The sequence below is a fragment of the Chiroxiphia lanceolata genome, chromosome 19 (assembly GCF_009829145.1).
Source record: "Chiroxiphia lanceolata isolate bChiLan1 chromosome 19, bChiLan1.pri, whole genome shotgun sequence".
In the NCBI taxonomy this organism is placed as follows: Eukaryota; Metazoa; Chordata; class Aves; order Passeriformes; family Pipridae; genus Chiroxiphia; species Chiroxiphia lanceolata.
In genome coordinates, this window is record NC_045655.1 from 5,314,361 (window position 1) to 5,327,927 (window position 13,567).

General features: G+C 54.4%; 1 protein-coding gene across 3 annotated transcripts; it reads left to right on the forward strand.

Moving 5' to 3' along the window:
• The first annotated feature begins 371 nt into the window (after positions 1 to 371).
• FOXJ1 (forkhead box J1) lies at positions 372 to 7,015 on the forward strand. 3 transcript variants are annotated; one of them, XM_032707016.1, is made up of 4 exons: positions 492 to 595; positions 1,438 to 1,651; positions 1,811 to 1,980; positions 4,775 to 7,015. In XM_032707016.1, exons 2-4 carry the CDS (start codon positions 1,483 to 1,485, stop codon positions 5,573 to 5,575), a joined length of 1,140 nt encoding a protein of 379 aa, XP_032562907.1. In that variant the 5' UTR covers positions 492 to 595; positions 1,438 to 1,482; the 3' UTR covers positions 5,576 to 7,015. The 3 variants fall into 3 exon arrangements, with proteins under 3 accessions (XP_032562904.1, XP_032562907.1, XP_032562905.1); XM_032707013.1 differs by having other exon boundaries at positions 372 to 595; positions 1,438 to 1,980; XM_032707014.1 differs by lacking the exon at positions 492 to 595 and adding an exon at positions 633 to 676 and having other exon boundaries at positions 1,438 to 1,980.
• The last annotated feature ends 6,552 nt before the right edge of the window (positions 7,016 to 13,567 follow it).

Consider the following 13,567-nt stretch of genomic DNA (forward strand, 5'->3'; position numbering starts at 1 on the left):
TATTATCTAATCTAAACCTACTCCCTTTCAGTTTGAAGCCATTCCCCGTTGTCCTATCACTACGCGCCCTCGCAAAAAGTCCCCCTCCATTTCCTCGTCGCCCCCCTCCAGGTACTGAAAACCCTCAATAAGGTCACCCCGGAGCCTCCTCATCTCCCCGGGGCTGCCGCCGCTGGGTTCGTCCCGGGCCGTGGGGGGTCCCGCAGCATCCCTGGGTACCACCCCCCCCACAAAATCCCGCCCCGTCCCCATGGCAACGCGCGGGCCAATGGCGCGGCCGGAGGATGTTTACGGGGCGGGGCCGTCGCCGCGGCAACGCGCGAAGCCTCTCGGAGCCGCTACTTAACCCCGCGCCGGGGCGGCCGCGGCTCACGGCGGCTCGGCGGGCACGGCCCGGCCCGGGCACACCGCACGGAGCCGGCACGGGCACCCCGGCAGCCTCAGGGCTTCTCTTTCCCCCTTTTTTCCCCCCACTCCCTCCGGTTTTTTTCTTCTTTTTTTTTTTTTTTTTTTTTCTCCCCTCCACTGCTGTTTTTCCAGAAGCTTCTTGCTCTGTCGTGAACTTTGGCGGTTGGGGGACGACGCCGGGACGGGGGTAAGGGGGAGCGGTGGGGGCCGGGGAGGGCGGTGGGATGGGACGGGACGGGCAGCGCGGGCGAAGCCGCTGGTAGGGGCGGTAGGTCTGCGCGGGGGGAGCGGCTCTTGTTATGTGCCCTCCCGGGCGCTCTCTCCTGGCCCAAAACCGCGGGATTTGGGGTTTAGAGACTGGCACCGGAGCCAGGCGCCGCATCCCCTACCCGGGGCTCCCCAAAGCCTGAAGCTGCTGGCTCGCTCTGACTGAGGGTGTGCTTGGGGTGGGACCCTGACAACCCCGCCCCAAGCCCTCCGAGTTGTTTCTGGTGTGTGCCTGGGATGGGACTCTGCCAACTCCCCCCCAAGCTCCCCGAGTTATTTCTGGGTACCAGGGGAAGGTAAAAGCAGAAATAGCCTCAAACCGAGGGAAGTTGGCTGCGAGGGGGGGGCAGCCTTTAAGGTATTTTGTCAAGGTGTTGGACCCAGAGTTAGTCCTGCTAGCAGCAGGTACCCAGAGCAGTGTGTCCCCAAGAAACAACCTCACTTTGTGGGATGGCAGGGATTTTGGTTGCTTGGGGTGGTTTTTTTGTTGTTTGGGGTTTTTTTAAAATTCTTTGTTCAGCCAAAAGCTTGGGCAGCGCCGGCCAACTGGGCTTTGGGTGACATTGGAGTGTAGGGTTTTGAGGGAATTTCCCCAAGGCTCAGGGCTGCTAAAGCCCCCCTGGGGCAGGTGTTGCAGCTCTCTTGCACGGCACCCCAGGGATGGGTCTCGCTCAGCAGCACCAGGAGCACCCAGGCCTGGCCCTGCCTGGCTGCCATAGAGCGCCTTGGAGAACATCAGCCTTCTCCCTGTTGCTCTTGCAGGATCCATCCCATCCCTTCCCTCCCCTCCCCGTGCAGCCCTGAGGCATGGCGTGGTCGAGCCAAGCGCTGAAAGCAAAGGGCAAACTGAAGTGTGTGGAGGAAGACCTGGATGACAGCCTGCCAGACCTCCGCTGGCTGAGCGACTTCACAGTCGCCCAGACAGGCCTGCCCCAGTTATACCCCGGCTCGGACCCCCAGGACTGTTACACCATGAGTGAGAGTCTGTTCAGTCTGGTCGACTTCGAGTCCCCCTGCTCGCCCCTGGCCGCTGACCCGGCGTGCAAGGGCACCCGTCACACCCCCTGCACGCCCGTCTCCTCCTCCACCTCCTCGACGATGCACCACGACGTGGCTGTGCCCCCCCATCTCGCAGGGGACATCGACTACAAGACCAACCCACACGTCAAGCCACCCTATTCCTATGCCACCCTGATCTGCATGGCGATGGAAGCCAGCAACAAACCCAAAATCACCCTCTCTGCCATCTACAAGTGGATTACGGACAACTTCTGCTACTTCCGGCACGCCGATCCCACCTGGCAGGTAGGAGATTTGGAGCCCTCTTGCCTTAGCCCCTCTCCCTGCAGGGCTGGGCAGGGCTTTCCACAGCCTCCACCCTGCATGAACAAGGTCTGCAGGGATGCTGGATCCCACTGGGAGAAGAGTGGCACTGGCAGCCGGTGGGGAAGGGCTGGAACAGGAAAGAACTTGGCTGGGCGCAAATGCCACAGCTGCAGGGGTGGCAGAGGGAAGGAGCCATTCTGGAGGAGAGCCCGGGGACATTTTGGGAGCAGGGAGGTACCTGTTGGGCTCCTGGCACCTGAGGGTCCTCTTGGCTCCAGGGCAAAGTCCTCTCAATCCCTACCCTTCTGCAGCTCTTACTGGTTCCTGAGTCCCTCGGGGCTGAGCGCACATGGAGTCAGCAGGTCAAGTGTCCCTGAGTGCTGAGGACCGGGCACAGGAGAGGGATGGAGATGCCACTTGTTGGACAAGTCACTTGTTGGGGAGGTTCTGAGCAGAAATGCTGCTGCTTTCCAAGCAGGGCAGAGGGCTGAGCTCCTGGCCCCTCGGACAGGTCAAGGAGTCTCCATCGCTGGGATGAGCTGCTCAGACCCGCAGAGGGAAGCCCAAGAGAGCTCAAATAGGGCTGCTGTCCCCAGCAAGCACAAGCATGTCCTTGGGGGATTGGGGACAGCCCCCAGGCTCACCAGCTTTGGGGACAGCCTGAAGCCCAGGGGCTTTTCCCAGCCACCTTGGCTCGCTGCCCTCCTCCGTCACACGAGGGGACTTCTGGCACGTGAGGCTTTCTAGGATGTGGCAGGGCAAGAGGGACCTGGGTGGCTCATCCTTCTGTCATTCCCAGCCCAAACCCGCAGCACGTCACTAACCCTGACGGCAGTGCCCACCCAGGCAGGGCTGGGGAAACCCACTGCAAAGGCCCTGCCCAGGCACTGCCCACCTTCTCTCCAGGCACGTGGGCTTCCAGCAGCTCTTGAACCCCATCATGGGGAAGGGAACCCCTCCCAGTCCCTCTCCAGGGTCACCTTGGTCTCCCAACCTTCTCCTTGCTCAGGGGACCTACGGGAGCAATTTGGAAGGAGGAGCTGGGTGCCAGAGTGTTGACTTTCTCCTGCATACTCATGGCTGGGTATTCACAACATTTTTAATTAAATGTGTTTATTAAAAAAAGAAAGAAGGTTTTCAGTCCCTCTCTGCAGAGATCCAGGGGGTGCACTGGACTGGGGCAGGCAGGAATGATAAATATGTTAACCAGCTGGGTAATAACTCAGCCTGGCCTGAGCAAAGTTTGGGATGGAGAGGAGAGATGGGAAGCAGAGAATTCAGCTTTCAAGTCTCTGATCCTTGTAAAATTTCATTAAACTGTAAAATTGAAGTTACCACAGCCTGGATGGTGTGGAGGGATGTCTGTGTTCCTGCTTCTTCTTTTCTTTTCTTTTTCTTTTTTTTTTTTTATTTAATTTCATTTTCTGCTTTTTGTTTTTCTCTTTTCTTTTTTTCTCTTTTGTTTCTATTTACTTTATTTTTTTTTCCACTCTTTTCTTTTTTTTTTTTCTTCCTCTCTTTTCTTTTTTTTTTTTTTTTTCCTTTTCTTTCTTTCTGTGTTCTCATCCCCTATCCCGATTCCCGTACGTGAAGACAGCCTGGAAAGGTCATGCCACCCATAGTCCGGGGGGGAGATGGATATATTCCTGTGGGAGCTGAGTGCTTGGAGAGGAGCCAACAAACCCAAGGAGCTTCAGCCCAGAGGAGGGTTTTGTTGTATGTGTGTGTGTGTGTGAGTGTGTGCATGTTTTTCAACAGCTCTAAGCAATCGAGCCTTGTTTTTCCTATTCGGCACTACGGATTATGGATGAATAAGCATAAAGATATCCAGGCAACATTAAAAAAAAAACCCACCTCTACCATATCCAATCTCTTAGTACAGTCCTGGCTTTGTAGAGTCCAACGCTGGGTTATTTACCCAATAACTGAGTTTCCTTTCTGATTATTCACATCACTCCAGGCACATTCAGGGTTTCAGAACAGCTCGACGGGAGCAGAAACTCCGCCTTTTCTTTTTTTCCCCCTGTTTTTTTTCTTCTTGCCCCTCAGCTTATTTGAGCAGTGGCTGATGAAGATGCAGTGATCTCACACTGAGCTTCCCTGGGCCAGGAGGCACCTCTGGGGACACACAGGGCCACGGTGGAACAGTCCACGTGTCTCTCCGTGTTCTCCCGTCTGATTTGTGCCAGCCTGGCTGTGGGAAGGCATGGTGCCTAATTTTTGGGCAAATATTTTCCCCTCAACACTAGCAATAGGAGCAGATGAAGTGGGGGGGTGCAAGGAGGGCCCTATAATGCCATCCCCCATGGTGCTGCCATGTCTTGCCCCTCGTAATGGGGCTGTGGCCACATCGGTGTGAGGATCCACCTCTTCCTCCTCAGATGTGAGGGAGGACCCAACCTCCTCCAGCTTAGTTCCATGCCTAGAGCAACTCAAGGTTTCTCCCAGTGCTCTGCATGATCCAAGGCCCCAATTTCCAGCCAAGGAGAGTTGCCCAAAAGCTTCCCATTGGCTGGCAAGTCCTTGCTTGAACCCGTTAGCTCCTGGCATTTCTGGCTGGATGAGACAGGAGGTAGGAAAACTCTGCTGGAGACTCAGGGGTTTGAGGGACTTTCTGCTGAGCATGTAGCCTGGGATGTCCTGACATTGCCAGTTTTGCTTTGTTTTCCTAAAGGTCCTTGCTGAAAATACTGTCCACCAGCCTCCCCACACAGGTAGGTCCTGTGGCAGCAGACGAGCATTCAGCCTCGGTTTCTTTCTCTTTTGGATCTAGAACTCCATCCGGCACAACCTCTCCTTGAACAAGTCCTTCATCAAGGTGCCCCGGGAGAAAGACGAGCCAGGGAAAGGTGGATTTTGGAAGCTTGACCCCTACTATGCCAACAGGCTCAAGTATGGGACTTACAAGAAGCGGCGGATGTCCCCAGTGCAGATCCACCCGGCCTTCTCCGGAAGAGCCCAGAAGGAAGCACAGCATGCCATCAGCCCAGCCACTTCAGCCTGCAGCTCCAACAGCATCCTGGAGGCCAACCTGGCATCACAGCAGCTGCTCAAAGAGTTTGAGGAAACCACTAGCAACCAGAATTGGAATCCAGCGGGTAACAAAGCTGGGCAGAAGCGCAAGCAGCCCTCGCCCATGCCAACAGCCAAGGCGTCCCGGCTTTCCAGCTCTGCCTTGATGACCCAGGAGGAGCAGACCGAGGTGGGATCGCTGAAAGGTGTCTTTGACTGGGAAACTGTCTTTAACACCAACCTTAATGGAGACTTCTCCACCCTTGTGGATATGGAGCTCCCACCTTCCATCAACCCCATAACGTGCGACCTGGACTGGACGGGACAAGGGCAGCACATGGACTGTCCCCAGGGGCAGGAGCAAGTCCTCACCGAATCCAACCAGTACAACCTGGACTTTAACGAAACCCTCATGGCCACTACTTACCTGGAGCATCCCTGGGATGAAGGGACAAGCGATTACCTCTCCAACTGCGTCAACATTGACCAGGTCTTTGAAGACATCGACGCCTCTTTGCTGGCAGATGTGATCAACCTGAGCAGTCTGGCACGCCTCTTATAAGACTTTAGGATGCTCTCCCCAAGCTTGGACTTACAAGGGACAAGATTTTCTAGAGATGCCCATGGGTGACTTTTACCAGCTTCGTTGTAAGGTTACTCCCAGAAACACCAGGGGAGAAAAAAACTCCACCACCACAGGAACTGCCTGCTGTGTCTTTAAAGGACACCTCAGAAGTCTCTAGTTTTCTCAAGAGAAGGAAAATAACACTACTTATTTTTTTACATTTTACTTTTAAAAAAGAAATGTGAATTATAATGGTTTTTTTTTCCATCAGGGCTAAAAGTACCTGCTAAATCCCATCCAAAGCAGGAGATTCCTGGTGGCTTAGGACTTGGTAGACTGAAGTGCAATTTCCTCACCTCTTTGTCTCTCTGTTTCTCTCTGTCTTTCCTTTTTCTGTCTCAGTGCAGTTGGTAGATGCAGTGTGATAATTAGCTGGTAAGCAAATACAGGTCCCTTCTGGATTCTCCAAGTTCAACATCCCAGCTGACTTGTGCCTAGGGAAGAAGAAAAGGTTTATAAATTCAGCAAGTGTGCCTCTTTAGATGTTTTTTATATAATCTATTATATATTATATATTCAAAGAAATCTATATTTTTTAGCACTAGAATTTCTTAAGGGGGGAGGGGTAGACTGGAAATGCAGTTTGGGAGTTGTTTTCTATTTTCACAGTTTAAAGGTTTTGTGTTCACCGTTCTGTAAAACAAGACCACGCAAAGGAGGACTCCTGCAGCAACAGGATTCATGAAGAATCCAGGAACTGGCCCGGACAGGAGAGGAGCAGCAGGGACCAGGGTGCTCCCAAAACTGGCTTTTGTATTTTTTTGTACCCAAAATCCTTGCCGCAGTTGCCAAAGGGTCTGGACCACCATAAACCCTCTCGTTCACCCACTGACGTAGCCTCTCTCCACTTTTTTGGTCTGAGACTGTTGCTCTTCACTTCTTCAGCTCTTCCATCAGGCTCCAAGTGCAAGGAAAACCCCACGGCCTGGCCCTCAGCTGGTGGTGGTGGGATCACTCCACATCTAACGCTCCCAGGTGGGACTGAGCAGGAAAGAAATCCACATCCAGGCTCCATCCAGGAGCTCAGGCCAAAGACTTGTGTGTGCAACAGGCTCTGGGGACAGCAGTGGAAATGAAGTCCTGTCCAGCCAGGAGCAGCTCAGGAGCCAGGAGAGACATTGGGATGTGCAGCGAGAGCGTGGCAGGGTCTGTGCAAGGTAGCTTGGAAATATTTTGGGAGCAGAGCCAAACTCTGCTGAAACCTGACTTGAAGCTCTCAAAAACCAGATTTTTTTTGCCTCTCCTTTGCTGTGGGCTGTGAGAGGTAGAGCAGCCATTAGGTAGGAGCAAGTAGAAGCTGGAATTTTAGTGGTGTGTCATAGACTTGCCAAAAAAAAAAAAAAAAAAAAGGAAGATTATAAATAGATTCTGTTTTGGTTACAAAAGCACTTAGAGGGGGCTTTGGGATCAGTGTAGCTGTTTGTATTGACAAAGTTTCCTTTTCTTTGTTGTTTTTTTTTCTATTTTTCCTGCTTTGGGGATGATGTTGAAGAACTGCAGAGTTACTTGTGCAATTTAACTTTTTTCATGCAAAGTTATTTACAAATTTTAAAAAAAATAATAATAAAGAAAAAACTGGAGAAGAAAAAACCCTCCATTCTGCCTTCTTGTTTCCTCTCCCCAGCCCAGCTTGTACATCCAGCCCCAGGACATGGGAGCTCTCACCTACCTCTGTGACAGCACAGAAATTCCCTATGGGACAATAGTCACACACCAAATGGGTGACACAAGGCTGGTTGTGTCCTGAGTCCTGGGAGCTGCTCCCAACCCTTGGAATAGCCTTCCCTGCCCCTGCAGGGAGCTCCTAGGGGTGACATGGGCTGAATGCCTGGGACTATCCCTCTCTTTGTGCTATGTCTTCTGGCCCTGTAGGTGCTCCGAGGAGACCAAGTGGCTTCAGAGCCCTTGTGGGCACTGGGCAGCAAGAGGAGCTGCAGAGATCCCCCTCCACACCTTGCCTGGGGCTTGTCACAGCCCTTGCTGTCTCCACAGCACACGAGGAGCACCCTACCACCTTCCCAGTGATCTGCTGGATCCCCTCAGCATCAGGCACTGCAGCAGCCAGAGCTGCCACAGCTGCTCCTAATCCAGCCAATCTCAACCCAAAATAAGGGCTGAGCTCACTGTAGGGGCTGGCCTTGGACTGGATGTGTTTTGTGCTGGGAAGGCAAGATGCTGCCCTTGGGATAAGGTAGGGTTATCCCTGTGGGGAACAGCTTTGGTGTGCCTGGGAGGAATTTTAGAGGCAGATCTGCGTCTCTCCTTTGAGCTTGTGGACCATGAACACCAAAAGGCAATAAGGAATTTCCTGTCCTGGCTTCTCCTCCTCTCAACTCCCCGTTAATGGGACTGGGAGAGCTGCTGCCTGCTTCCCCCTGGTACTGGTGGCACTTCAGGGCTGCGAAAAGCTGGCAAACCCCCCTTGTCCCTTGGTCCATTTCTTTATTTTGTTTTGCTAGGCACAAACATGTAGTTTCTGTTTTTAAACCCCCTGGAAAAGAGGAGCCTCCAGTATCCCCACCCTGCCAGGGGACTGAAAAAAACAACCTTGCCAGGAAAAACTATTCCAGCCTGCCGGAGCCAGGCGAGGGGTTTAAAGTGAGAAAGGGTGAATATAAAGGAGGCACCAGGCGAGGCCTGAAACAACCTCGTTTTGTTCGGCTTCTGAAAGCAACCGAACCAAGCTGGACGTGAATTTTCTTTTCTTTCAATGAGATGGTTTGTGGAGGGAGGGGGTGTGTTTTTTAAGCGGCAGCCAGGAGGTGCAGGAGTAGGGGGTGCTCGGGGTGGTGGCATCGCTTCCCATGGGCGCGGGGGCAGGCGGGACACCGCGGTCCTGCCCACGCAAAGCCCGGCTGTGCTCGGGGCCAAGCACCGTGCCAGGAGGGACGTCAGGACCCGGCAGCCCCAGACCTGCCCGGGCTTGCCGGTGGCAGCGGGGTTGGAGCCTGTGGCTGGGGCCGGTCCAGCCCCGGGGCTGTCCCGGCTCGCCCGAACACTCGCGGTGACGGGGTGGGGACCCCCACGCTGGCAGTGTCCCCCCCCCGCTACAAGCGGGTAAAGCATCGTGCAATGAAACCCAGAGCACTGCAGAGCTGGCTGCGTTTTGGGGCTTCCACCAGCACCCACCAAAGCGGGTCTGGGAAGAGCCAATCTCCAAAAAACTCTCTGCAAACTCAGCTTTGCAGCCCCAGCCAGGTCCTTCCCTGACTGGTTATTAAGCACAGGGCAATTATTCCTTTATTATTTATTTCTGCTATTTCCCCAGCCGTCTCCTCATCCATCATCCTTCCCTGATGGGCAAACATTGACACCTCAAACCAATCTCTCGTTCACAGAGGGGGGAAAAATATACACATAAGCCCTTCTTTTCTCTCCCTTTCTTGCCGTGTCTTTCTTTCCCCACCATTGAGCGTGAGGCTGGCATGGAGCCATTCTGGCAACAGCCGGCTTTCACTTGCTAATCATCCTAAATATTGAAAATCAACGCCTAGAATAAACAGCTCAAAGATTGGGGCCATCTCTGCTCTGTTTGGAAATGCTAATCTCGCTGCCTTTTGTTTTCCTTGTATGGATTTGGTGGCTCGAGTTTGGAGGAGGTCACAGTTCAGGGGTTCTCTCTCCATCCCCAGATTTCTAAAAATTTTTCCCCCACTCTTCGTGAAAAATTCAGCCCGTTTTAACATCCCAGGCTGGGATGGTTGGAGTGGTGAGGGGGGAGAAGGGGGAAACAGGGTGGAGGAGGGTAGGAAATGGACTTGCCTTGCATAGCAATGAATGAACCTCCAAAGTTTGGGAAAAACCAGATTCCAAAACATGCATCACGGAGTTCACATGGACGTGAAATCTCTTGGGAACTACACTCAGATAGGAAGATCTGCTTGGTAGAGCAGGTCCCTGGTGGGATTGGGATGGGAACGGCATTGGGGCAGCCTGGCCCTCATGCAGGGCAGGGCTTGGGGACATCTCAGTGACTCCCTGCCCCTGTGATTCTTTTTAGAGGATTTTATATTTGCAGGTCTGGAGATGCCACAGCAAACCCCAGACAGACTGTGCCGGGCCCCACGGCTGGGCTCCAATGGCTTTGCCTGGAGGGATCAGGCTGGATGCAAACACCTCCCTGCAGGGGTGCTGGGGGAGGTGGCTTTGGGAACAGAGAGGGGGGGAAAGAGCCCCTGACCACTGTTTTTCAGCAGCAGTGTTGCACTGCCAGCAGAGCCCAGTGGGACCTGTGGCATTTGCCCAACCTGGATGGCTCCCAGCACCCTGATGGGGAAACTGAGGCAGGGCAAGGTGATGGGCTGCTGTGGCTCAGAACCTGATTATCTAGGAGGCACTTTTGGAGCATGCCTGCACCCTGTTTCCAGTCATGGGTTTGGGCTATGGGTGGGGGGAGGCTGCACCCTCTGGCACTGGGGGAGCACATCCAGCTAAAGTGCTCCCTGTGTCACACCTCCCGGAGCCCCGGGACAGGTCAGTGGGCCGTTGCCAGTGGCTGTTCCTGGCTGGCACAATGCGCTGGCAGGCCAGGGCTTGCCCTGCGGTGGGGGGGGAGCGCTTGAGGCCGCTCCACAATGCAACAGCCCCTGCGTAAGTGCCTTCACGAGGAGACGCTCGGCAGGCACGCTGCCCTTCCTCCTCCTCCTCATCCCCACCATCCCCTCCATGCGTCCCCAGGTAGGGGGTTGCAGCCCCACAGCGCTCCTGCTCCTCCAGCCCAGCCCATGCCATGCAAAGTGACCCCTGCGGGCATGGGGGGGACACATCCAGCCCCCCACGGTGTGGGGCTGAGCTGCAGGAGCAGTGCCTGAGTCGCCTCCTTCTCAGGGAAACCACGTCATGCCAAGATTGAAACTTGGCTGGTTTGCAAACAAGCACCGTGGCCACGAGGATTTCTTTACAAAGGCTGTTTTTTCAAGTGGTTTATTTTCAGGTTTGGAGCGTTAGGACCATCCCACATCCCGAGATTGGGTTTTGGTGGGTTTTTTTGTTTTTCTACTGCCATCATGACAGTGAGAAAATGGCTTTAAAAATCCAAAGCATGTTCCTTCGGTGTCTGATTGCTGGAGATGGGCCTTAAACCCCTCGAAAAGGTGGAAGCAGGAGTAGGCTGCAGGCTCTGTATCCCCTGAACACAGCTCACTTGCTGAGAGCAGAGCCAGGCAGCAAAGGTAGCCCGTGGTTGAGCAGCTGCATTTGGGGAGCAATGTGGGCATAAGCCCTGAATATTGGGGGCTTATGAATGGGACCAGCCAGGATGAGCAGCACGGCGATGTCTGGTATGGATGCATCCCTTGGGATGCTCCTATCCTGTGCATGGAGACCACTGGGCTGGGGGCCGGCACAGGCAGCGGGAGGGCTGAGGGGCATTAGGAGAGGCGGGTGTTGACCTAGAAATCGCAAAGAATTTGGCCTGGCATAGCGCTCGTGGGCAGGGTGCCAGCCTGGCAGCCGAGGGAAGCGCGGCTCTGCTCTGAAACAGCGCTCCTTTTCCCCGTAACTCGGCTGGGAGAGGCAATTGCTGTCTGCCTCAGGAGCTCTGTGAGCACTGTGGGCTCGCTGGTGTCAAGGGGTGGGATGCTTATCGCTCCTAGCGGAGGCACTGCTGGATGAGTGTGCCAGGGATTTGGTTTTGCTCCTCTGGGGAGTGCATGCTCCCACCCGGTTGTGGGGTTGGTGCCAATTCTCAGCTGGGGAGCGGGGTGGGGGAGCAGCCTTGCAAGTGCTGAGCGGAGTAATGCTCCTTCCTGGCAGCTTTTGGTTACGAGACACATTAACAGGCAGGAATGTGCAAACATCCAAAGGTCGGAGCTGTGCAAGGCGGCTGTGGTGGCTGCAGCCCCTGGGAGCACAGAAGGCAGAGGCAGGACCCCTGTGCCCTGCTGCAGACAGACAGAGATGGTGCAGGAGGGTCCCCTCTGCATGGGCTTGTTGGACCTGCACCCTCAGCAGACCCCATGTCCTTGCTGGGCAGCTCCTTGCCATCCCTGAGTGAATTCCTGCCGAGGGGATGAGGCCAGCTGCAGCCCTGCGTGGCCTCCCCGGTCCTGTCACGTGGGGGGACGTGTGCCCAACACCAGCCCGCATGGCAAACACCCCCCTTCCTTCCCCAGCAACGTGGCATAGAAAGAAAATGAGCATCATCCCCCCGCCTGGCCCCCAGCTCACAAAATGCAGAGTCCTGTGGTTGCCCTGTCCCCTGGGCCGATGCTCCTGCTGCTCGCAGACACATCCCACCCATTCCAAAACCCTCTGGGAACCTGCTGTTCCAGGGAGGAGAGGAAGGGCTCAGCCTTGTGCTGGGTGGCACCTTGCTGGTCCCAAGTATGTGGCAGCTCCTTGGTGGCCTGATGTGCTGGGCTGGCAAAGGGGAGTCTCTACCCTGTTCCCCCCAATCCCACAGAGAGCTAAGTAAACAGTGATGAGGGGAACCTCGTTAATCCTGGTCTTTTATTTACAAAAAGGCATTTAGAGCTGGCTCTGCAGGCAGTTATCAGAGCGTAGGGGAGGTTTTCCCAGCAGGACCTTAATTCCCTCTGCAAATAAAGCTGGAGGGAGGGAGAGCACAGCTTGTGTCTGTGGTAGATGAAGGCTTGGGGAGGGGACTTTTGGGGCCAGCCTTGGAGGGGCTGATCCCCATGAACTCCTTCCTGCAAGAAGCAGGGGAGTTTGCTGAGGGATTCCCTGTTAGGGGACTGTTTGGGTGCTGTTTCAGGGCAATTCCTGCTATGCTGCATCCTTTCCCTGGAGCAGCAAGGCTGGTCAGGGACACGTGGAAAGGACCGGGAAGCTGCAGGAGGCTGAGCACCAACTCTTGCTCCACGCGGACCTGGTTTTCTGGGAGCACTGCACATCCCTATGGATGTGCATTGCAGTGATCTGGACGCAGGTCAGGATCAAAGCAAAGTCAGCAGGGCTTAGGGCGTTACCAGGGAGGCAAAGTCCTATGGTGGATTTGGTTCCTGTCTTATCCATTCAAGTTCATGGACACGTAGCAGCCAGGGCACATGCCCGGGCGCATCCCGTGCCCTGTCTGTGCACACTCACTCCCTCTTGCAGGGGCTCCCCACTCGTAACACCGCCTGGAAGGGAAAATTAGGTTCTTGTCAGGAAGCTCAGAGCTCCTGGTTTTTTCTGTCTGAAGATTAATTTGGCCGAGGATTAATCGCTTTTTCTATCCAGCTGACCTGAGGGGAGACAGAACAGGATGTGTCTGGAGAGAAGATGAGGGCAGTGCCATCGGCAAAGGTGTTCCCAAGTGTTCCCACAGCCTGGGGCACTGCTGGGTCACACGGCCTGGGACAGCCCTGCAGCCCAGAATGAAAATTTTGTAATTTTATGTTAATCTTGGGTCCTCTGTACTCTGATCTTTCTCCTCTCCCACATCAAATGCAAAATCCTTTTGGAGGCTCCTGGTTGTATTAATCTTGTTTTGCCCTCACTGCCACACACTGCAGCCTTGCAGGCAGCTCCTGCGACTCGGGAATGCTGCTGCCCTGTCCCCTCCCCACTGTCCCCTCTGTGTAGGAGTGGATTAGCCCCGCCGGCAGGGAGGTGAACAGGCATAATTATTTTTTTTTTTTTTTTGCAATAAGATGACTATTTTTTAATGCAGGAACTGTTCCTGGGGTGAGCAGTACTGAGCCACAATGCAGGGGACAGAAAGTCCCTGCTTCAAGAGCTACTATTAATCGAATTTATCCAAATCTTGTCAAGATTACACTTTTGTACAGTGACCTTTGCCACCATGAAGGCAGCCAATAGAAATGTGGTTTTGGGGGATATCTGGGTCTTTCCAGCAACTTGCTGCCAAGCCCTGAGCAGGAAAAGCAAAACCTCTCTGTGCCTCAGTTTCCCCACCTGCAAATCAGGTTTGATTCTCTTTTCAGTGGCGTTTTGGGTGACCAACGCCCTGAACACCTTGTCCTC